The following is a 25,426-nucleotide window of genomic DNA, read 5'->3' on the forward strand; positions in this document are numbered from 1 at the left end:
TCTAGACTCTCAAGGCGTCAATGGGTGTGGGGAGAGAGCAGGAGTATGACATTGGGATAGAGGATCAGCCATGATCATATTGAATGGCAGAGCAGACTCAAAGGGCCAAATGATCTACTCCTGCTCCTATTCTCTATGTTTCTAACCCCTCCACTTCTCTATGCTCCCTTTCCAATGATGTACCTCACTCCCTACTGTCAATGCTGTTCCCCACTGCACTAGCCCTACAATCCCATCTCCCCCCATTCCTGTCCCTCCCATGCTGTCTCCACCCACTTCTGTGCCACTCCTCCCCACCTCTCATGCTGCTTTCCCACCTCCCATGCCATCCACCCAATCTGCCTCCCTTCCATACCAATTCCTCTCCCACATCGTCCCACCCTCTCCCTTTCAATTCAGTCCCATTCCCCATCACCTCGCCCAACTTCCATGCTCTTCCCATTCCTCCCTCCCCCCCAGCATTGGCAAGCACCCCGAAGCTGAGGCCAGTGAAAGCAGGGAAAGCCAGAGCCTAGTAACCGAGGCCGCGAGTGGTGAGAGCCAGGGCCAGGAGTCTAGTAAGGAGGCTGGGGACCAAGTCCAGTAACTGAGGTCGAGGAGTGACAAGGGCCAGGGGCTAGTAAACAAGGCCAGGGAGCAGTCGGGGTTGGGACCCTGTAAGTGAAGCTGGGGAGTGGCAATTGAGACATGTGCACCAGGCTCTGCCCACAAATAAAACCACTGACCAATCAGAAGATGCAAACAGACAGAGATGGAATTATTATGGATTAAACTACTGCTCACCTATATGTATACTCCGAGATATTGATTTTCCCTTTTTCTCCAGTGGTTTCTGTCCTGCTCGTTAGATTAACAGTATTTCCAAACAAGCAATAGCGTGGCATTCTCTGACCAATTACTCCAGTGACCACTTCCCCAGTGTGAATACCTATAGTGATCTAAGGTGAAAGAAAAAGTTTCATGTTATACAAAGTATTCTAACACTAGCAACATCTGAGTCATGAGAACAGAGAACATAAGCAGCTGTTTCTCACACATGTGAAGTGTATGCATCTGACAGTCTGAGACCAAAATACCTCAATAAAAAATTGAAAGCACGTGGCACGATTGTGAATCATATGTCATGATACCAAAACAGGGATATCACCACCTTGACTTTCAATTAAATGAGCCAAATGTTAACAAAAGAAACCTTAAAACATTCGACTAAATGGAGGAAATTTTCCTAATATGCATTGGCTGTGGAATCATTGGTCGCTAGAAAATTCAAAAATTGTGTCTGCTATTTTCTAAAGTGCACTGGCAGCAGGAATCCACACAAACTCAGAAAATTATTCTATTGACTTCCATTCAGAAACTGAACTGGACTAGCCATATAAATACTGTGGCTTAAAGAGCAGGTTAGAGGCTAGGAATCCTGAGGTGAGTAACTCACCTCCTGACTTCCCAGATCCTGTCCACCATCTACAAGGCACAAGTCAGGAATGTGATGGAATACTCCTCACTTACCTGGATGAGTGCAGCTCCAACAACACTCAAGAAGCTTGACAACATCTAGGACAAAGCAGTCCACTTGATTGACACTCCTTCCACAAACATTCACTCTTTCCACCACCGACACACAGTAGCAGCAGTGTGTACCATCTACAAGATGCACTGCAGGGACTCACCAAGGCTCCTTAGAAAGCACCTTCCACACCCATGACCACTACCATCTAGAAAGACAAGGGCAGCAGAAACATGGAAACACCACCACTTGGAAGTTTCCCTCCAAGCCACTCACCATCCTGACTTGGAAATATATTGCTGTTCCTTCACTGTTGCTAGTTCAAAATTCTGGAACTCCCTTCCTAACAGCAGTGTGGGTGTACCTACACCACAAGGACTGCAGTGGTTTAAGAAGGCAGCTCATCACCACCTTCTCAAGGGCAATTAGGGATGGGCAATAAATACTAGAAGGGATGCTCACATCCCATGAATGAAAAAAAATTGTAAAATAGAATAAGAGAAAGGTCATTGACCCATAGCCTTTTACTTTCTCAAAAGTCACTTTTACTTTGTTTAACATTGATGACTTCAACTCTGCATAGAAGAATTATTGGTACTGCATGTGTGATGAGCATTTTGAAGAAACAGTATTCTTCTACTCACATTCAGGAGACCACGCCATTAGGTTGCAATGTTCTGAAACCCATTGTCACACTTACAAAATATTATAATACATCAAGTCACTTAAGAACAATGTAGTTGTATGAAACTTAGTCATTCATTAACATCTAGGTTTGTATGTATAAGTCTGTTACTCTTCACATGAACCTTCCTCAAATTCAGTTTTTTGTTGGGCAGTCAGAATAACACCTTGAGGGCACAATCCCATACAGACACAACATCTCCCTGGCTGAAAGCAGATCTCTGCTAACTTGCTCATGCTGCTCCCAAAAATGAGGACCACCTATGGATCTATCTATGTGGGAAATGATAGGTCTGAGTAATCTGCCTCAGGTACAAGCAGATCTCCTTCTGTTAAATTCTTTGGAAACCTTCACTTGTTTCTATTCCCTGAAAGTAGGAAGAATTCTAAAACAAGCCCCCTATCCTACCAGCTGTAATTGTTACAGCATAGGGGAGGTGGTGGTGTAGTGGTATTGTCACTGGGCTAGTAACCCAGAGGCCCAGGGCAATGCTCTAGGGACCCAGTTTGAGTTTGAATCCTACCATTACAGATGTTCGAATTTGAATTCAATCAATAAAAATCTGGAAATAAAAGTTTAATGATAACCATTAATTGACATAATTAAAACCCATCTAGTTCACTAATACCCCTTTAGGGAAGGAAATTTGCTGTCCTTACTTGGTCTGGCCTACATGTGACTCTTAAATGTTCTCTGAAATGGCCTAGCAAGTCACTCAGTTGTATCACTATCACCATCCCAAAGGAATGAAACTGGCAGAACACCCAGCATCAAATTAGGCACAGGAAATGACAATGGCAAACTCAGGTCTTTCAACTTTGCAAAATCCTCCTTACTAACACCTGGGGACTTGTGTCAAAATTGGGAGAGCTGTCCCACAGATTAGTCAAGCAACAGCATGACACAGTCATCCTCACGGAATCAAACCTTACAGATAATGTCCCAGACTCCATCACCATTCCTGGGTATGCCCTGTCCCACTGGCAGGACAGACCCAGCAGAGGTAGCAGCACAGTGGTATACAGTTGGGAAGGAATAGTCAATATTGACTATGGACCCCTTGAAGCCTCATGGCATTAAGTCAAATATGGGCAAGGAAACCTCCTGCTGATAACCACACATCCTCCCACACCTGCCCCTTCCCCATAGCTGATGAATCGGTGCTCCTCCATGTTGAAGGAAGCACCAAGGGTGCAGCTGGATGAGTCCTAAAGGACATAGCTACTAGACTGGGTCTGTGGCAAGTGGTGAGGGAACCAACAAGAGGGAACAACATACCTGCCTGCTGCAGATGCATCTGTCCATGACAGTATTGGTAGGAGTGACCACCGCACAGTCATTGTGGAGACGAAGTCCAGTCTTCTCAAGTATAATACATGCACTGGTTCTCTGATATCCACAGCACATGTGGCTCCTTCAAAGAACTCCAATAAATTGGTTAAACATGATTTCCCTTTCACAAAACCATGCTGACTCTGCCTGATTATCTTGAATTTTTCTAAGTGCCCTGCTATAACATCTTTAATATCAGATTCTAACATTTTCCCTAAGACAGATCTTGGGATAACTGGCCTGTAGTTTCCTGCTTTCTGTCTCCCTTCCTTTTTGACTAAAGGAGTTACATTTGCTATTTTCCAACCTAATGGATCCTTCCCCGAATCTAAGGAATTTTGGAAAATTAAAAGCAGTGCATCAACTATCTCATTAGCCACTTCTTTCAGGAGCTTAGGGTGAAGTCCATCTGGGCCTGGGCATTTGTCAGCTCGTAGCGCCAACAATTTGCTCAGTACTACCTCCCTGGTAATTGTAATTCTCCCAAGTTGCTCCCTCCATTCCATTTCCTAATTTACAGTTATTTCTGGGATGTTACTTGTGAATTATAGTGAATACCAGTGCAAAATACCTGTTTAATTCACCCGATATCTCCCTACTTTCCGTTATCAATTCCCCAGATGCACTTTCTATAGGACCAACACTCACTTTGTTAACTCTTTTCTTATTTAAATAGCTATGAAACTCTTACTATTGGTCTTTCTATTACTAGGCTAGCTTTCTCTCATACTCTAATTTTTCCCTCCTTTTTAACCTTTTGTCATTCTTTGCTGTTCTTTACATTCTTTCCAATGTTCTAACCTGCTACCCGTCTTTGTGCAATTTTATGCTTTTTAAGTTTGACACTGTCTTTAACTTTTTTAGTTAACCACGGGTGATGGGCCCTCCCCTTGGAATTTTTCTTTTTCATTGGAATGTATATATTTTGTGTATTCTGAAATATCCCTTTAAATATCTGCACTGAACTTCTGTTAACATATCCCTTAATCTCATTTGCCAGTTCACTTCAGCTGTCTCTGCTTTCATACCCTCCCAAATGCCCTTATTTAAGCTTAAAATACTAGTCTCCCTCAAAATGAATGTAAAATTCAATTATATTATGATCGCTGCTACCTTGGGGTGCCTTCACTATGAGGTTATCAATTAATCCTATCTCGTTGCACAATACCAGGTCGAGTATAGCCTGCTCCCTGGTTGGCTCCAGGACGTGTTGTTCTAAGAAACTACCCTGAAAACATTCTATGAACGCCTCACCTATGCTACCTTTGCTCATGTGATTTTACCAGTATAAATGTAGATTAAAATCCCACATGATTATTGCCGTTGCTTTCTGGCAAGCTCCCATTATCTCTTCTTTTATACTCTGTCCTACCATGTAGTTACAGTTAAAGGGCTTGTACACCAATCCCACAAGTGACTTCTTGCCTTTATCATTCCTCATCTCAACCAAAACCACTTCTACGATCTGGTTTCCTGAACTTAGGTCATCCCTCTCTAATGTGCTAATACCATCATTAGTTAACAGAGTCACCCCGCCACCTTTTCCTAACTTCTTGACCTCCCTAAATGTCATGTACCTTTCAATAGTCAGGTCACAACCTGTAGCCATGTCCGTGTAATGGCCATCAGGTCATACTTATTTATTTCTCTTTGCACTGTCAGTTCATCTGTTTTGTTTTGAATGCCAAGTGCATTTAGGTGCAGAGCCTTAGATTTCTCCTTTTATTATTTTTGTAGTGCCTAGCCTTATCTGCTGGTTTACTCTAAGGGCAGAATTTTCAGGTCAGCATGAGGGTGTGGACCCAACACGCAACTGCATAAAATGATGAACGATGATGTCGGGAATGTGTCCCGACGTCATTTGCGTGCCATTGCGATATTTCAGTAGGCAAGCACTCTCTGAGCTCCGAGGCATGCCCGTCATTAATTAACGGGCCAGTTAAGGCACTTGAAGAAACAACTGAGAACAATTTTTTGCAGCTTGTGTGATTTTCAGTGTGACGCACAGGCTCAACGGCAGGCGGGCAGGCCACATTTTTAAAAACCTCATCCACGGGTGGGATAAGAGGGGTGAGTGGGCTCACTAATGTGAGTTGTTAGAACTTTAGTTTATAACTTACTGCTGCTTCCTTCTGTGAACAGGACAACTTCATTTCTCTTCAGAGCTGCTTTAACAGAAAGAACAAGCTTCAGTTCAGGACTTCGGAGGAGTCATAACACTTGGGGCCTTCCAAGTATCAGACAGCCTTCCCTTACCCTGGGAATGGGGATTGTGCTCTCCACTGGAGGCACCTCCTCCGAGGAGGAAGAGAGGGCCAGAAGGGGGAGGAGGCCAGGAGTCCATATTCAGCCTCCAAGGGAGCCACCTGTGGGAGGAGAGGCGCAGGCAAAAGGGGCGCAGGGCCAACAGGAAGTCCAAGGCAGAAAGGACTGCAGAAGATGCCACTATCCTGCTGCCAGGGTTTACAGACGGCAATGCAGCTACCTCAATATGTCTGAGGTGCAGTGCCAAAGAAGGCTCCGCCTCTCAAGGGAGACAGTGACCTCCATCTGTCAGATGATAGGCCCTGAGATCAGCTCCGACTGTGTGGGTGGTCACCCCATGCCAGTGGTGCTGAAGGTCACGGTTACCAACAATTTCTATGCGTCCGGCTCTTTCCAGGGGTCAGTGGGTGATCTTTGTGCAGTGTCCCAGTCAGCTATCCACAGTTGTGTGAAGCTGGTGACAGATGCTCTGTTCAGGCGTGCATTGACCTTCATTCACTACCTCACGGACGAAGCCAGCCAGGCAGAGCGAGCCAGAGGTTTTGCAGCGATTGCTGGGTTCCCCAGTGTCCAGGTGCAATAGACTGCACACATGTGGCCATCAAGGCACCAGCGGGTGAGCTGGGTGCCTTCATCAATAGGAAGGGATTCCACTCCATGAACATGCAGATAGTGTGTGATCACAGGATGCAGATCCTGCAAGTCTGTGCAAGGTACCCAGGCAGCTCCCATGATGTTTACATCCTCAGACACTCCCATGTGCCGAGGCTCTTCAGTGCTCCAGCCCGGCTGGATGGATGGCTGCTGGGTGACAAGGGCTATCCCCTCAAAAGGTGGCTCATGACGCCTCTCCCCATCCAAGAACAAAGGTTGAGCAGCGGTACAATAGGAGCCATGGCTCCACAAGGGCTGTGGTCCAGAGAACCATCGGTCTTCTCAAGATGAACTTCTGATGCCTGGACCATTCGGGGGCGCACTCCAGTACCCCCCAGATCGTGTGTCACTGATAGTGGTTGCATGCTGCGCTCTCCACAATCTGGCACTGGAAAGGGAGGAAACAGTGGAGGAAGAAGATGTTGACACAGCTGCTCTGGCAATGGACGATGAGTCCAGTATTGAGTCTGAGGACGAGCATGGTCAGGAGAACGCTAAGAGGATAGACGCTAACCTGGGCAGCCTCCAGAGAGACAGGAACACCTGGGAGGCTTTGATCCAAAGCTCCTTCAGCTAGCCTACCAAAGATGAACCACCAATACATGCCAGGGTTGCAGGCTCCATACTTGATACCTAACAGGAACATTTGCCTGGTCAGGAACATTAACTGTGTCATTTCAATAAAGCTCAATGACAGACAAGTCACTCATAAGATCATGGGTTCCTTTTCACCTGCAGAACTAATAAAGCACCCAGAGGCTTGTTGAGAACCAAAACATTTAATGATTGCCAACTGGCATACAGAAATCAAAGTCCATTAAAAGTTGTTGAACAGCACACCTACTTAAAAGCAACTGAAACGTGGGGCAAAACAAAACCACTAGTGATAAGCCCGCATTGTGCCTAAGGTCATTTAAGTTTACACTTGTGTCTGCTATGTCTAGGTGCTCTCCCATTGCTGGCACTGGCATTGGAGACAGCTTGCTCACTCTGCTGTCCTGTTAGCCTCGATGATCTTGGCGGGCATCCTCTGGCCCGTGGAGCCTGTGCTGGCGCCACCTGGGAGGGAGCGGCCAGTTCCACAGCTGGCATCTCCCCAGTCGCCGCAGCCTTATCGGTTGCCACGGTCGCTGGTAGAGGGGCAGATGAGCTGCTGCCGTCATCCGGACTGCCCTGAGAGGAGCCCACAGAGACGACAAGCAGCTCGTGCGCCAACGTCTGGTCGTTTTGGACCTTCCTGCTCACCATTAATGGACGGGCACCTAGCTGGGATACTGGGAGTCCAATCCATCTCCCACACTGACACTGACCAGCTGAGTTCAATGCCGCTGTGAGGGCTTGCAGGTCCGAGCACATCCTCAGGAAGCCCTTATTGTTCTCCTGGAGAAACAACTCCATCAGAGTCGCCACTGTCTCCATGGAGGAGGCAGTACACTTGGACATGAGGGTCATTGCATTGTTCATGCTCCACATGGACTCCTCCATCACGGAGACCATGGCATGCATTTCCTCGTGTATCTCCGCCAGATCCTCCCACAGACTCTGCTGGACTCCCAGGTTCTACTGCCTCAGGGGCAACTCCAGAGGCATATCATCAGCCACTGACTGAGCATGCTCCTGGTCCCCAGCAGTCCTCCGGCTGCCAGCACCCTGGGCACTCTCTGTCTCCGCCTGCACCTCAAGCGAGTGTGAAGTGCCTTCACCGCTCTGCACTGAGTTACAAGCTGACATTCCCACCAAGGTGCTGGTCTCTGCGCTGGTGCCTGCCTGGCTGAGAAGGTGTGACACTAGTGTGTTTATATCTTCTGTGCCCTCAGGGGTCAGTGGCGGTCCCTCTGCCTCCTCAGACCGATCAGTGGCAGCCTTAGGACGGCTGCCTGCGCCGTTTTTGAGTAGGCCGTCGGGTCGCCATTGGACCCAGCGGACATTGGCCTCCCGCCGCCATCCGCACCTTCCAGCTGATCCCGGGAGCCACGATTCATGCTGGGCTGACCTTAAATGGCCTGTCCACGTAAAATGGTGGTGCGGAGCCGATTGCCGCTCTGCACACCCCTGCGCCCATTCCCGCCTTGCCCGTCCGCCATAGGTAAAATCCTGGCCTTAGATTTATACTCTCTGTCCCTTCCTGTAACGGTCTGTTTATCATTTCCCATACCTTTCTCTCTTGCCTTGTCTCTGCTCTTTGGTTGACCACATCTTCTCAAATTTGATCCCTTGCCACCACTTTTCATTTTAAAACCCTCTCTGCTTCCCTAGTTATGTGGCTTGTGAGGACACCAGCCCCAGCACTGTTCAGGTGTAGACCATCCCAATGGTACGGCCCCCACTTTCCTCAATACTGGTGCCAGTGCCGCCTGAACCAGAACCCATTTCTCCCACACCAATCTTTGGGACACACATTAATTTCTCTAATCATATTTGCCCTGTGCCAATTTGCACATGGCTCAGTTAATAACCCAGAAATTATTACCTTTGAGGTTCTGCTTCTTGATTTGGGGCCTAGCTCTTCATATTGACTATGCAGAACCTCTTTCCTCATCCTGCCTGTGACATTGGTACCTGCATGGTTCATGAAAACTGGATCCTCCCCCTCCCACTGCAAGCTTATCACCAGCCCTGAGCAGATGTCCTAAACCCTAGAACCAGGCAGGCAACACAGCCACCTGGACTCTTGCTCCTTGCTACAGAGAACAGTGTCAATCCCCCAAGTCACATCACCACTCCCCCACCCCATGACCCCAGCCGCCGTGTCCTCTGAGAGTTGCAGTCTCCTCTCCACCTAGTTCCCTGCTCTCCACCATGCAGGGATAGAGGGACTACATTTTCCGGCCAGTGCTGTGGGACCCTCCTTCCTGGTTTGGGGTTGATGATGCTTGTGGGCCAAACTGGTCCAACTCACTCAATGTCATCAATGAAAAATATTGTTTTAAAATCTCCTGGAAGGCTTTCTTTGGCCACCAGAAGATCGATGCCAATTCCAGTAGACCCCCAGTCACTTCGGGAGGGTTGGCAGTGCTAAATGACGGAGGGGTCAAAGATAGATTTTTTGATAAGAGGGGTGATGCCAGCAGGTTTAAAAGATCGAAGCCTAAAACTGGAAGAGAGAAAACCATTTACAGTATCAGTTAACATGGGAGCCAAGAGGGGAAGTTGGGTGATCAACAAAGATGCCGGACCTGCATAGTCTCCATAATCTCGGTGAAGAACCCTGCTGCTCCAAGAAGGAAGCCAGAGGTCATTTTAGTGATAAATGAAGGGCCAAGAAACTGATAAGAAAGGGAGCATAGAATATGAATGTAAGCTAGCAAGAAACACAAAAACAAACTGCAAAAGTTTCTTTAGGTAGATAAAAAAACAAAAGATTAGCAAAGTGTTACAGACAGGAGGGGGTTAATTTAAACAGCCCTGATTTCTCCTCTTGTCACTTATCCGTAAACGGAAAGGTGTTTGACTTGCATCCCCCCCTTTATAAGCAGTGGTGTATTTCCTAACCGCTCGGTTTTGGTGTGATTACAATTTCTAATTATAACCCCACAGCAAACTCAAGATAGGATGAACCCAAGGGTTATTTTATTTGCACACACTCAAACGCAGGAGGAGGGTAGCAACTTTGCCTCCTTTTCACTCATACAGTAAAAGAGGGATAGAGAAAAGAAATATTTGTAGGACAAAGACCACAGAGAAAAGAATGAATGTTTCACGTGAGTCCAGAGTCCAGAATCTAATCTCTTTTCAGAAGTCCGCAGGGTGAAAACTGATGCTGTTTAATTCACTTTTCCAGTGGCATTGACTTTACATGAGAGATAGGCACATAGAAATTAATCAATCTTGTAGGCGATAGTACAAAAGCCCTGGTAGAAACAGTGTAGATGAGACCCAGTGTTCAATCTGGGCAGAGCCCCTTTTCAGTGTTGCTCCTTGTAGACCATAAAATGGCAGACTAAGTTTTCAGTACAGAAAGGCAACATTACTGGTTACACAAGCCAAAGGATTTCATGTCACATGACTCCCACCTCTTCACACTCTCTTTGACAGAAGGGTGTGTATCCCCTTGCCTGCATCCCTGAGATTGTTAAATGTTCCAGCTATTAAGACTTGAAAGGAAGGTTGTGGAGCTCTTGGTCCTAGCAAATGAATAGGCTCCGGTTGACCTGGGCTGGCTTATGATATGAAGATGGCCTTTGTATAGTTCTCTTTGAATTTGGTCTCTGCAGCCCACAGGGATCATTAGTGTCTCTTCAGAGATAATGAGGAGCCAGTTCCTGCAATACTGCCATGGTAGCTCATTTTGTTTAGGGTCACCTTCAGCCATTTTAAAAGGTCATTGTCCAATTTTTAAAATCTTAGAAATTAGTCGTGAGGATATCTATGTGTATTTTATAAAAATATAGAATGTGAGGTGTTACTCTGCTGACAAAAGGCAAATGTGAGTCCATTATAGGCAGAGATAGGAGAATTTACAATGGGCAATAGCACAGCAGCTATATAATTCCTTTGTGTCTGTCTCCACGTAGGAAGATACAAAAAACCTCCTAGAAAGGGACTAGTGGTAACGAGAAACTGAAAGAAATTTGTATTAGTAAAAAAGTAGTGCTGGAGAAATTAATGGGACTGAAAGTTGATAATAATTCCCATCCAGAAAGTTGAAAGAGGTGGCTACAGAGATAGTGAATGTATTTTAAAATTCTATATTGGTGCCTAACATCAGTAGTAGGGATACTACTAGAATGTGATATCTGGACAGAGTCAACATGGGGCAGAGCCATTGGGCAGAGTTACCTAGGATTTATGAAAAGGAAATCGTGTTTGACAAACCTAGTGGAGTTTTTTGAAGATGTAGCAGAATAGAGAAGGGGGAACCAGTGGATGTTAGTAAACAAAATTAGAGCACATGGGACTGGGAGTAATATGCTGACATGCATTGAGGATTGATTAACAGACAGAAAACAGAGAGTAGGAATGAACGGGGCATTCTCAGGTTGGCAGGCTGTGATTAGTGGGGTACTGCAAGGATCAATCCTTGGGCCTCAGCTATTAACAATCTATATCAATGATTTGGACGTGGGAACCAAATGTAATATCTCCAAGATTTCAGGTGACATAAAACTAGGTGGGAATGTGTGTTGTGAGAATGATGCAAAGAGGTTTCAAGGGGATTTGGACAGGCTTAATGGGTGGACATGAACATGGCAGATGGGACATAATGTGGAAAAGTGTGAGGTTACCCACTTTGGCAAGAGGAATGGAGGTGCAGAGTATTTTTAAATGGTGCAAGATTGGGAAGTGCTGATGCCCAAAGGGACCTAGGTATCCTTGCTCTTACGTCACTGAAAGCTAACATGCGGATGTAGTAAGCAATTTGGAAAGCAAATGGTATGTTGGCCTTAATCCGAAGAGAACTTGAGTATAGCCTTGCTTCAATTGTATAGAACCTTGGTTAGACTGCACCTAGAATATTGTGTACAGTTTTGATCACCTAAGCTAAAGAAGGATATATTTGACATAGAGTGCAGCGGAGATTCACCAGACTAATTCCTGGGATAGAGGGATTGTCCTGTGAGGCTGGGCCTTTGTTCTCTGTGGTTCAGAAGAATGAACGGTGATCTCATTGAAGCATACAAAATTCTTACAGGGCTTGACAGGGTCGATGCAGAAAGGATGTTTCCCCTGGCTGAGGGTCTAGAACCAGCAGACACAGCATCAGAATAAGGAGCAGTCCATTTAGGACTGAGATAAGGAGGAATTTCTTCACTCAGGGGGTAAGGAATCTTTGGAATTCTCTGTCCCAGAGGGCTGTGGAGGATCAGTCATTGAGTATGTTCAAGACTGAGACTGAAAGATTTTTACATATTAAAAACATCAAGGGATATGAGGATAAAGCAGGAAAATGATGTTGAAGTAGATCATCAGCCAAGATGTCATTGAATGGCAGAGCGTGCTCAAAGGGCTGAATGACCTACTCCTGCTCCTATTTCTTATGTTCTTCTGTTCTCCTGAGAATATTGGGCCTGTATTCTCTATAATTCAAAAGAATGAGAAGTGATCTCATTGAAACTTCCAAAATTCTTGAGTTGCTAGACAGAGTAGATGCAGAAAGGATGTTTTCCCTGGTTGAGGGGTCTAAAACCAGGGTACACAGTCTCAGAATAAGGGGCAAGCCAATAAGGACTGAGATCAGAAGGCCACATCACCAGGAGGATGCCCCACCTCAAAGAGCCATCAGCCAATAGGAGGCTGGCAGTTCTGCACATCAGCAGTGCCAAGCAGGAGTGGTGGCCACTGCAGGTGCGGCAGGTAGGCCAAGGATGTGGCTCCCAGTGATGGATGTGGACATTTAGGTAAGTCTGAGATCTCACTTTGTCCAGGCTGACAGGCCCAGCGAGAGGTGGTGGGGGACATGTTGGAAGGACGGGCCTCTGATTGAGATAGAGGGCCTGGAAAGGAATCCCCCTACCCACTTCACAGGCCAACAGTCTGCAAAGTCAAACCTCCCAGCTACATGTTGGGCACTGGCCTCTCCCACTGCCTGGAACATTGAAGCAGCACTGGGATCAGGCCCTTAATTGGACATTAATTGCCCACTTAAGGGCCTTAATTGGGCCATGAGCAGCTGACCCATGTGATGCCTCCCTGGTTGCCTGTAAAATCGTAGAGGGGGCAGGGGGGAGTTGTTCGGTGAAGGGTTGGCCACTAATTCATGGGTTCACCCACCTGTTGTCCCTCCCATGTGTGGTCTGTAAAATCCAGCCCATATACACATTTAATTATTAGTTTCTTGTATCACACACACAACAGTTGCTGCTATTCCCTTATTCCAGGTCTTTTTACCAGCCTCCTAACTCCTGCAGGTCTGGCAGCATCTGTAACTCTTTCGAGTACAAACCCGTTTCCATCTGTTTCAGATGAAGTTACATTGTTTCATAGTTTGCCATTGTGAGATTTGAACTCTTGATCTCAGGGTTACAAACCCAGTACCATAACCACTTGGCTATTTAGGCCAAGCCAATTCCCTTATTCCAGTTGACACAGATTCATGGAATGTTATATTAAGTAATAATAGCCAATTAAGTCAGAGCCAGTAGGATTTCTTGTTTCCCATAGGTGTAGGGTGCCATCAACTGCACACATGGCTTTAAAGGACCCCTGGCAGCGGCCTCTACAATTCATCAATAAAAAAGTCTTCCACTCTCTCAAGGGCTGATTTGTGATCAGCAAAAGTAGATTATGCAGGTTTGTGTGAGGTACCCTGGGACCTCGCACAACTCTTACACTCGCACATGCCACAGATTTTCGAGGGCCCTCAGCGGATTCAGGGTTGGCTCCTCGATAATAAAGGCTACCCACAAAGGATGTGGCTCATGATGCCTGTTTGTTGGCCACAGAATCCTTCAGAGGAGAGGTACAATGCAGCCTATCCTGCAACACACTACTTGTTGAGCAGACCATTGGCATGTTGAAGGTGCGTTTTCAAAGTCTGGACTGGTCAGGCGGTACTCTCCAGTACTCTCCCCAGAGGGTGTCCTGCATCATTGTGGTTTGCTGTGCTCTACACAACCTGACACTCCAAAGGGGAGATGAGTTGTCACATGGAAAGGTGGTGGAGCTGCACTCCAAAGTCTGCCTCAATGAGGAGGACACCAAAAAGGGTGACATGCTTGAGGGCGAGGATGTTGAGACCTACAAGAAGAGGCCATTGCATGGGCCAGACATTCCCGTGATACCCTTATAGCCACAAAGGTTCAGGGCGATGAAGACAACTAGCTCATATAAATCTATTTAACCTGTCCCTTCAATGTAGGGTAGTCACTTCTTTGCTACCCTCAATTTCTCAATGAAGGTCAACAATCACAGAATGTTGTCACAACCTTGCTTGACGATGCCTCATCCTTGGAAGGGTAGGCAGTTTATGGAGCATGTGGCCATTCAGTAATAGGATAAGAACTCCACCAGTGCTGATTCTGAAGCAAGTAGATATGGTGCATTCCTTTCGAGCATCTCACCAACATTTCACTGCCTATGGCAGCATTCCAGAGGCAGGTGCAGCACTGCAAACCTCAGTGCACTATGGCAGTGTGCCTGGAGCATTCCAAAGAGCCTCATGGAGGACAATCATCGATCACTTGACCATCTGAGGACTAATCTAAATCTGGACACCAGCATACAAAGACCATCTCTCATGTATGAATAATGGTCTGGCCTCATCCTCATACTGAGTCCCCAGAATGAGATCACTCTTTCGGACACTGTGATCTGTCACTCTCAATTATGGATGCAGACCTGTGAGCCAGGTTACCTTTGTGCAGAGACAGTTTCAGCAGCACCATTGCCTGATGCAAGCACTCATGACTCTGCCTTTGTCGGGAGCTTCCCAGCTTCCCATCCAGCATTGCCATGGCATCTGGGAGTGAGGTGGCCCAATCTGTTTTGACACTGCATTTTAGTATAACTTAGTAACTTTGTTGATATTAAAGAGCACACAGCATATGTACTGGAGCTTCGCTCTCATCTCATTAGAGGCCTCCACGTTTTCAATTTTGCAGATTAAGATATACACGAGGAAGCCAAGGACACTGATCGCGCTGTCACAATCAAATAACCATTTTGATTGCCCTTGTGAGAGCTAGCATAAGGATTATGTCAAGCCAGACCTTCAGGTGCAAACATGCAATAGGCCGGCACCATGAGGCTAAGCATACACCTATAACATTACACACTCATGGCTGTTTCGTAGACATTTCAAGAGTCGCCAAGTGCAAACTAGGTCCATTGCTCTGCATCATGCAGGTGGAGAGTGGGAACTATTATAGGGGTAACGTTTAGCTGTAAACATGGTCACAACTTAATGCTGCATGCCGGCAGGAAAGGCTAACGTCCTCAACTATTACCTAAACTGTAACCCATACCCAAACCTGACAGACAGTACATGGAGCCCATTGAAAAGTGCACCTGGTTGGAATGACTCCAAGGTGGGTCAGCTTTAAAACCTATAACTTCCACAGAGAACAGCAGCATCAGGATAATAAAATCTTTCCAAAATCTATACTCATGAAGCGACATGAAATGATCCTCTGATGCAAGTTTTGTCCAACCACCATGTTGATAGAGCAATTAGCTTTGTTCAAGGTACATCAAAGCCATACTACCTGATAATGCCAACCTTGATCAGATTGTTGCTCACTGTATATCATGCAAACTCATGAATGTGCCTTCAGCTGCCACTTTTGGCCCTGAAAAGTGCCTAGTCTGCCTCAGATTACCCTGGAAGGGTAAGGTGTCTCAAAAATTTGAACAACAGGTGAAGCGAGCCATTGCATATTGTTACAATGCAGTGGCAACATGAGTGGTATTCACCACTAATAGGGTCTGCCATCAAGGCAAAAGGACATTCTGCCTATCACACAAATGAGTAACGTAGTATATGAATTTCAGTACCAGTGTGATGCCAGGTACATAGGCTGCACGTCCCACCAACTAGCAGATTGTACCAAACAGAATGTCCCTTTAGCTGTTCACAATAGGCAAAGCACTGACTGTACTCAACCAGCCATACTTACAAAACTCAAAACATAATGTCCAACATTAGATGTGATTCCATAATTGGACAACAGTTGCTAAACAATCCTGCTTAGAATTACACTGAAAACCAATTTAAGATTATCAGTCGGGTTTGCAGTGTGGCTCATGCATGCTAGAAGCCACACACAGGCCCAGTCCTTTGCAGACAGAAAGCGCATATGTCCACACATTATGCCCTTTCTACTAAACAAAAGCTTGAGGGACCACCATGCCCTGGTTTATTCTCCAGTGCAATGCCTTGGCCAATCAGAGTTGACCAGCCTGGTTTGAATTTGAAACAAAAGCTTGGCAGTTAACAGTTAACTGTTTTCTGCTGCATTCTCCATGGCAGCACTTCTACCAATCAGAGTCCACTTGCCAACCAATTAGCACTCTTTTCTCGTACAGTATGAATTGTTGTTCCCTTTACTGTTGGTTTATCTTGTGTAGCTGGTTTGATGAGTGCAAAATGAAAAGCTTTGATAGCATGTCTCTTTTTTCAGAAATACTAAAGCTATGTGCTACCAAATGACTAAACATAGTGTACTTTGACTTGAATGACACAATCTTATTCAGAAAAAGTGGTTTCTCTCTTTATAATTACAACACTGCTCAAAATTGATATTTAAACAGAAAATACTAAAAACATCCACAAAAGTTGTGCTTCACTTTTTTCAACTGATAAACCTCTTGCGATATCCAAAACATTGTATTCTGAACAATCAATTTGCCATCACTACTTAGTTACGAACTAAATTAACAAACTTGAGATTATGGTTTCAGAGCTTGTTTCCTTTTTAGCTCAACTTTCCTTTTCTCTCCAAGTTAGTTCCGGGGCTGGCTTCCTAATTCTCTCTTGCCTCATGCACCATTTTCCTTCCTAGGTAGCCACTCCATCCTTATCACAGCCATCTTGCTTTCTTCTAATCCTATACAACAGGCTCCAATTTCTTATTGGGTCAAGATCCTGGAACTCCCTCCCTAACAGCACTGTAGGTGCACCTACACCACATGGACAGCAGTGGTGCAAAAAGACAGCTCACTACCACTTTCTCAAGGGAAATTAGGGATAGACAATAAATGCTGGCTTTGCCAGTGATGCTCACATCTCATAAATGAATAAAGCAAGGCTGATTTTTACTGCCAATGCTGTGCACGTGCAGTTGTAGTGCTCCTCAGCCATGTTTACTCTTTTAGCGCAGGCCTGGATGCAAAGATTCCAAACCTAGAGTGGGCGAGGGAGCAGGGGAGTTGGGTGGTGGTGGGCGCAAGGCTGCAGGGACCTACAGCATTTAAAGCTGTGGCAATGATACATTTTGATGTTCAATTCACAATCATTCCCTAGAGGTTGTTTGCGATTACACTGTAATTCATCCTATTAAATTTATACTTTCTGCAATATAAGGTAAGAGCATTTGTGTTACGTTTTTCTTTTTCAAATTTCAGTTAGATTATGAACCAAGTCTGTCCCAATTATTCAATACTAAAGGTATTATGGCCCACCAGCTTGTTTGCCTGGAACATATTGTAGCAGCATTATATCCCGTGTGCAATCAAAGCATTGGGGCAGAAGTTTACAGTCCCGTCACAGCAGGGGAGGGGGAGCTGTAAAATGCAGTGAGCTGTTCAAAAGTCCATTGGGACCGTAAAATCCCACCGGCATAAATTTCCAACTACTAACTGCTTTCCAAATGAGCAGAATGACATCTGTATGGACAAGTGCGCATGCAGGTGGCCATTTTGCATTGGCAGGAGACACAGTAAACAAAACTCAAGCTCCAGGTTCTATACTGGAGTTTGCATGTAACTGAAATGTGTTGAAGGCACTCCCAGTGTCAATAATTGTCAGGCAATGGCTTCAGATCCAGCATGAGAGCAATACTAGATCATAAGACCATAAGACACAGGAGCAGAAATTAGGCCATTCGGCCCATTGAATCTGCTCCGCCATTCAATCATGGCTGATAAGTTTCTCATCCCTATTCTCCCGCCTTCTCCCTGTACCCTTTGATCTCCTTACCAATCAAGAATCTTTCTATCTCGGTCTTAAATACACTCAATGACCTGGCCTCCACAGCCTTCTGATCTAGCCTGGAGTTGAGATACAGTGCAGACTCCAGGTCCTGGCACACTCACTTATACCAAACTAAAGGCTGTTTAGGCAGCTTTCAGAGAGTCAGAGATCCAAGTTGAGCTTCAGGTGAAAGCAGAAGTCTGAGATGGACTGAAAAGTAAACAAACAAAAGAAGATTGCTGAATAAGAGGGCTCAGTGGGGCCGTCAATCTGGTCTGTGAAGCGTTTATTGCAGAAAGTTTTTTAAACTTGCCTGTGTGATCTGTAGCAGTTCAGAACGAATTCCAGCAGCTTTCTGTGTACTTTGAACCTTCAGGTCAGCACTCTGTAGTCAGTAATCTTTATCAGGCCTGCAGCTTTCCGGAGGCCTCCCCTTAGCCTGGGTATGGGTTCTGACATGTCCACTGGAGGCAGCTCCTCTGAGGAGGAAGGGAGGGCTAGCTGTAACTAGTGGGATGCCACAGGGTTCGGTCTTGAGCCCCAACTATTTACAGTCTATATTAATGACTTGGATTCAGGGATGGATGGTACTATAGCTAAATTTGCAGACAACACCAAAATAGGTGGGAAAGTAAGTTGCAATGAAGAAATAAGAAATTTACAAATGGATATGGACAGGTTAGGTGAATGGGCTGAAATTTGGCAGATGGAGTTTAACGTGGATAAGTGTGAGGTTATCCATTTTGGTCAGAAGAATAAAAAGGTGACTTATTATTTTAATGGAGAAAAACTTCAGAATGCTTCAGTGCAGATGGATCTGGGTGTCCTTGTGCATGAATCGTTGGAAACTGGTATGCAGGTACAGCAGGTAATAAGGAAGGCAAATGGAATTTTGGCATTTATTGATAAAGGAATAGAGTATAAAAATAAGGAAGTGTTGTTGCAACTGTACAAGGCTTGGTGAGACCACACCTGAAGTACTGTGCACAGTTTTGGTCCCCTTACATGAGGAAGGATGTAGTTGCACTGGAGGCGGTTCAGAGGAGGTTCACTAGATTGATTCCAGAGATGCGGGACCTGTCTTATGAGGAGAGATTGAGCAATTTAGGCCTATACTCACTAGAGTTTAGAAGGATGAGAGGAAATCTAATTGATGCTAAAGGGGATAGACAAAGTAGACGTGGAGCGGATGTTTCCCCTTCTGGGGCATTATAGAATGAGAGGCCATAGTTATAGGCTAAGGGGTGGTAGATTTAAATCAGAGATGAGGAGGAACTACTTTTCTCAAAGGGTCGTGAATCCGTGAAATTCACTACCTCAGATTGCAGTGGATTCTTGCACGTCATCACCCACCTCGCCTTTTAAAACTCCAGGAATTTTGCTTTTCGCAAATGCTTGGAAAGTAACCTCCTGTTGGACTGTTGCTTTTGTGTTTAATTAAAGTTGAAGTTGAATAAGTTTAAGGAGGAGATAGACAGATTTTTAATTAGTAATGGGTTGAAAGGTTATGGGGAGAGGGTGGAAAATTAGAGTTGAGGCCGAAATGAGATAAGCCATGATTGTAATGATGGGCGGGGCAGGTTCGAGGAGCTGAATCGCCTACTCCTGCTCCTAGCTCTTATGTTCTTATGTTTTTATGTTAACAAGGAGGAGACCAGGAGTGCACATTCAGCCTCCAGGGGAGCCACCTTTGGGAGAACAGGTGCAAGCACAAGGGGCGCAGGGCCAAGAGGTAGTCCAAGGCAGAAGGGGTTGCAGAAGACGCCACTATCCTGCTGCCAGGGTATTCAGGCGACGAAGCAGCTACCTCAATATGTCTGAGGTGCAGTGCTGAAGGAGGCTCTGACTCTCAAGGGGGACTGTCAACTATATCTGTCTGATGATTGGCCCAGAGATCTCCCCTAACTGCGTGGGTGGACTCCTCATGCCAGTGGCTCTGAAGTTCACAGTTGCCCTCCACTTCTATGCCTCTGGTTCCTTCCAGGGCTCGATGGATGATCTTTGTGATGTCTCCCAATCGGCTGTCCACATTTGTGTCAAGCAGGTCACAGACGTTTTGTTCAGGCGTGCATTAACTTTCATCCACTACCGCTGGGACCAGGCAAGCCAGGCACAGTGAGCCAGAGGCTTCACGGCCATTGCTGGCTTCCCCTGCGTCCAGGGTGCAATAGACTGTACACATGTGGCCATCAAGGCGCCAGTAGGGGAGCCCAATGCCTTCGTCAACAGGAAGGGCTTCCACTCCATGAACATGCAGATAGTGTGTGATCACAGGATGCTGATTCTACGATTCTGTGCAAGGTACCCAGGCAGCTCCCACGACACCTACATCCTCAGACACTCCCAGGTGCCAAGACACTTCAGTGCTCCAGCCCAGCTGGATGGGTGGCTGCTGGGTGACAAGGGCTATCCCCTCAGAAGGTGGCTCATGACACCCCTCCGCCATTCAATATCAGAAGCTGAGCAGTGATATAATAGGAGCCACGCCTCCACAAGGGCTGTGGTGCAGAGAGCCATCGGTCTTCTCAAGATGCACTTCCGATGCCTGGACCGCTCAGGGGGCACACTCCAGTACCCCCCAGATCGTGTGTCGCTGATAGTGGTTGCATGCTGCGCTCTCCACAATCTTGTGCTGGAAAGGGAGGACATAGTGGACGATGAATACGTTGACGCAGTGTCTGCGGCTGCACACGATGAGTCCAGCACTGATTCTGAGGATAAGCAAGCACAGGAGAAAGGGCTAGATGCTGACCCAGGACTACACCAAGGAGGCAGGGACACCCGGGAGGCTTTAATCTAATGAACATTCAGCTAGCACAACACAAATGGATCAGCAGGACCAGCCCCCTGGCACTTCCATTCTCGGCACCTCAGTGCAAAATCTGCCAGGTCATCAGCTGCAACTAAGGGCTTTGGACATAAACATGAATGTCGAATCAAACACTCATGACATTTATCTTAAACATACAATTGCAGAACAAAGGAGCCACCCTCAGCCATGGTAACACGTCTGGTTTTTAATTTAACCATCAGATGTTCTCACAGATCCAAACCAAAAAGGTTAATCAAGCAGAAAAAAATCATAAGGACCTAATCTTGGGCCAACACAAAAGCACCAGTGAGAAACCAGTGGTATGCCTAAGGTGCCTTATGCTTTCGTTTGTAGATGCTATGTCTTGCTGCTGCCCCATCGCTCGGAGTGGCATCTGAGACAGCCTGCTGACTCTGCTGTCCTGTTGGTCCTGATGGCCTTGGTGGTCGTCCTCTGGCCCGTGGAGCCTGTGCTGGGCCCATCTGGGAAGGAGCTGCCTATTCCACAGATGGCATCTCCCCAGTCATTGCCAGCCTCACCCGATGAAACAGTCACTGGGAGAGGGGCAGAGCAGCTGTTGTCCTCATCCAGAGTGCCATGAGAGGAGCCCACAGATGCAACAGGCAGCTGCTGCTCTGATGTGAGGTCGCCCCTGACCTCCCTGCTCACTGTGGATGAATGAGCAACAAGCTGGGAAGCTTGAAGCCCACATCACCTCCCACATTGGCACTGACCAGTTGTGGCCACTGACGCTGTGAGGGCTTGCAGGTCCGAGCGTAATGTCAGGAAAAGCTGCTTGTTCTCCTCGAGGCCCCTCACCAAAAGAGTCACCACTCTCTCCATGGAGGAAGCATGACGTTCATTGCATCAGTGATGCTCTGCGTGGACTCCCCCACCACGGACACCAAGTGAAGCATAGCCTCATGTATCACTCCCAGGTGCTCCCACACACCCTGCATTTCCTGCAGCTGCTGAGTCGCAGATGACTCCAGTGGCACATCATCAGGCACTGATTGAGCATGTGCCTGGTCCCCTGCAGTCCTCTGACTGCTGGTGCCATCGGCACTCTCTGTCTCTGCCAGCTCCTCCAGTGAGTGTGAAGTGTCCTCTCCACTGTGCCCCGGGACACTAGCCGAAGTTGCAATGCCCACTGAGGTGCTAGTATCTGCACTGGTGCCTGCCTCACAGAAATGGTGTGACGCACGTGACCCTTAAGGGCCCTCAGGTGTGAGAGGGGGCACCTGCAGCTCCTCCTGCTGGCCATGCTCTGATGATGCTGAAATGAACAACAAGGACTATGGATCAGTTGGCGTGCACACAGTGGCGCGCTTCATCCCGTTCCCCTGGCTCATTATGCGCTCAACCTTCCAGAACCAATGGAGGCAAATATTGGTGGAGTGGCAAATAGTCAGGAGGAGACCCAAACATTACAGGCGGATACAGACGGGCTAGTCAGATGGCCTAATGAATCCCAAATGGAATGTTATGTGGATAAATGTGCGGTGATGCACTTGAGCAGGACAAACAGGGCACAGGAATACACAATGAATGATAGGACCACGTAAAGTATGGACGATTAGAGGGACCTTGCTGGGCATGTCGACATGCCCATTAAGGTAGCGGGACAGGTACATAAGGTCTTTAAGAAGGTAAAGCCATATTTGCCTTTATTAGCTGAGGAATAGAATATAGGAACAGGGAGATAATATTCCAAGTGCAGAATACGCTGCCTAGGCCTCAGCTATAGCTCTGTGTTCAGTTGTGAAATGCACTTAATGGGAGGGATGTGATTGGAGTGGAGAGAGTGCAGAGGTCACTGCTGGCTGGGCTGGAGAGTTTGACTTATAAGGAAAGATTGCATAGACTGGGGTTATTTCCCCTGGAGCAGAAGAGATTGAGGGATGACATTATTGAGGTTTGTAAAATTATGAGGGGCATAGATAGGGTTGACAGAAGGAACTTATCCCCTTGGCAGAGGGATGAGTAACAGGTGGCATAGATTTAAGGTAAGGGGCTGAGGTTGACAGATGATGTGATGAGCAACGTTTGCACACAGAGGGTGTTGGGAGTCTGGGCCGCACTGCCTGAAAGGGTGACAGAGCAGAAACCCTCCTAACATGTAATAAATATTTGGATGTGCAGTTGCGATGCCATGGCATACAAGGCCATGGCCATAGTGCTGGGAAATGGGAAAAGGCGACTTTGGAAGGTGTTTGACACACGCATCTTTGAAGGATCGAAGGACTTTTTCTATGATCCACACCTCTGACTCTATCACTTTGTGACCGAGCAATGTTGCAACAATAACAAATTAAACAATCATAAGTGCTATGGATGTTGGGAGGACATTGCAGATCTCACTGTTGGCCTCAAATACTTCGCTGTGCCACCCCAGCCTCATCAACACCAGTTGACCTGGGTGCATGGCACCTCTCAAGCTCCAGGGCCTCCTGTTCGAAGCGGCTTAAGATGAGGTGAGCCTGGCCGCCTCCAGTCCTCGAAGGCTTTGATGCATTATGAGCATTCTTCTCCTGAGACAGAGAGAACACCATTCATTGTGGCAATTTGCACATGGGCTCTGCACGCGCATGCCCCACCCCAACCACCGTGGCCCATATCAGGCCTCCAGTGCCTCCTCTCCACGCCACTGCTGATCAGTCACACAAAGATAGTAGGCCTGCTCCCAACGCCCCCCAATGGCCACCTTGGACACATTCTGCGAACATCACTTTAGGAAACACTTGGTCTTAGCTCCCATAGCAAGGAGGCACAACTAGGTGCGGTGTCGAGGGCAGCAGATGACTCTTGGCCACGACACCTTGAGGCTCCCCTTCCACCATCTCATCACTCTGAGTAGGACATGTGTTGGAGTTCTGAGTATGTGCCTAGCTGCATCTCCTGCAGGTTGCCCCCAGACTAGTCATGTGCAACTAAGAGCAACACATGGTTTGGGGGAGAACTCATCTCCTCATGAACCACTCAGGCTGATCTAAGCATGGGCATTATCTGCCTGCCCACCCAGTGTACGAGAAATGCCCGACATGATTCAATGCAGTCATGGCAGTAAGACTTGGGAGGTGGGGGCCTCAAATGGCTAATGGGCTACCTGCTGGGTTAGATGCCCAATGCCAGCATGGTACTCACCCTTCCAGGGAACAACAAATCATTGAAGCATTTACGGCACTGGATCCAGTATGCCACACCACATCGCGGGAGCTCACCACCTCCGCCACCTCCTCCCAGGCACGGTTAGTCATGTGGGGGGGTCTCCTGCTCCCATCCTGGGGGACCAACACCTCCCACCGTGCTGCCACTTCCTCCAGGAGAACAGCAAGACAATCATCAGAAAAACGAGGGGCTCATTGGCCCCCTGCTGGCCTACCCTGTAGCCTGCCCTGCTCCTCTGCCCTTCCCTCCAGTGTGCCCTGCTCAGCCGACCCCCCGCGGTGTGACCTGGAATTGGCCATTGTAAGCAGCCTACAGGAGGCTGCAAGGCCTTCCTTTAAACAGACTGCCAGGTCGCCATTGGATCCGGCGGTCTATGCATGCCCACCGCCACCCGTACACTCCTGCTGTCCTTGGGAGTCGGCAAATGCGCTGACCGGTCTTAATTGGTCTGGCCACGTAAAATGGTGGCGTGGCCCCGATCGTGGGCGTCATTCGGGTCCGCGCCCAACGGCACCCGCTCCAGCTCTGCCCGCCTGACAGGCAGAAAATTCTGCCTATAGAGTGGGAGACAAAGCATATAAACAGTGATTAAAAATAGGAAGTATTTGAGAGGCACAGAGTGTGCAAACATAAAAAAGGAAGAAGAAAGGAGAGATATCTGAGGAGGGAAAGATTGAGAAAGAGAATCGGACAGAAAGGTGAAAATATACACTGTTGTAGAGGGGACAAAGAATTAAATTTTAAAATTTTTTGAAAGTTAATGCTTCTATTAAAATAGAAAAATAATTCATAAAAGCACGTGAAGCTAATATCACAAATAATAATATCTAGGTTACAAAAACAATGGGATAAAATGTATATGGCTCAAATAGACAGTAAAAGTGAGTCAGAAAGAAATAAAAACAGTGAGACAGCAAGAAATTAGTGTAGGAAACAAGCAGTTTTAAGAATTTTAATCCATGAACAATGCCATTGAATATCAACTAGAATATTAAATGTATGGCAGAAAAGAGGAGTAAGACCAACTTTTGTAAGTTCACAACTTTGCACAACTAACCTGAACAGGTTCTCCATCAATCTTCACCTGCCCTGCGATCTCCACCATGTCCAAAGCAAGGTGGCATATGGAATGAGCATGATGGACACATGGCTCTGGCAGGCCACTCACAGTCATGTACTTATCCCCAACTGTCTCCACCTGAATAAATAAGAAAAATGAATAGCCTCCTTAAAAGTTGCTCAATAAAATCACAAAGAAACTAAAATTAGGAGAGATACTGTGCTGAATCTTTGCCACAGAGGCAGGAAACAGGAGTCGGGTTTGTTTTTGTATCAGAAACCTGCTTCCGAAGGGAACCTGATTAAAATTCAGATTTTCAAATGGGTGAGCCCTAAACTGACATGGAGATGGCTTTTCTGTCCAACTAAGAGCAG

General features: G+C 46.7%; 1 protein-coding gene across 1 annotated transcript in view; it reads right to left on the reverse strand.

Annotated features, from left to right (window-relative positions):
• Nucleotides 1-779: 779 nt before the first annotated feature.
• Nucleotides 780-25,426, reverse strand: part of gucy1b1 (guanylate cyclase 1 soluble subunit beta 1) — a 364,679-nt gene continuing 340,032 nt past the window's right edge. The window contains exons 10-11 of the mRNA XM_041193526.1: nt 25,050-25,190; nt 780-938 (exon numbers count right to left, since the gene is read on the reverse strand). Of these exons, the coding sequence (XP_041049460.1) occupies nt 780-938; nt 25,050-25,190 (300 nt within the window). The remainder of the gene's footprint in view (nt 939-25,049; nt 25,191-25,426) is intronic.

This window comes from Carcharodon carcharias, chromosome 1, assembly GCF_017639515.1.
Source record: "Carcharodon carcharias isolate sCarCar2 chromosome 1, sCarCar2.pri, whole genome shotgun sequence".
NCBI lineage: Eukaryota > Metazoa > Chordata > Chondrichthyes > Lamniformes > Lamnidae > Carcharodon > Carcharodon carcharias.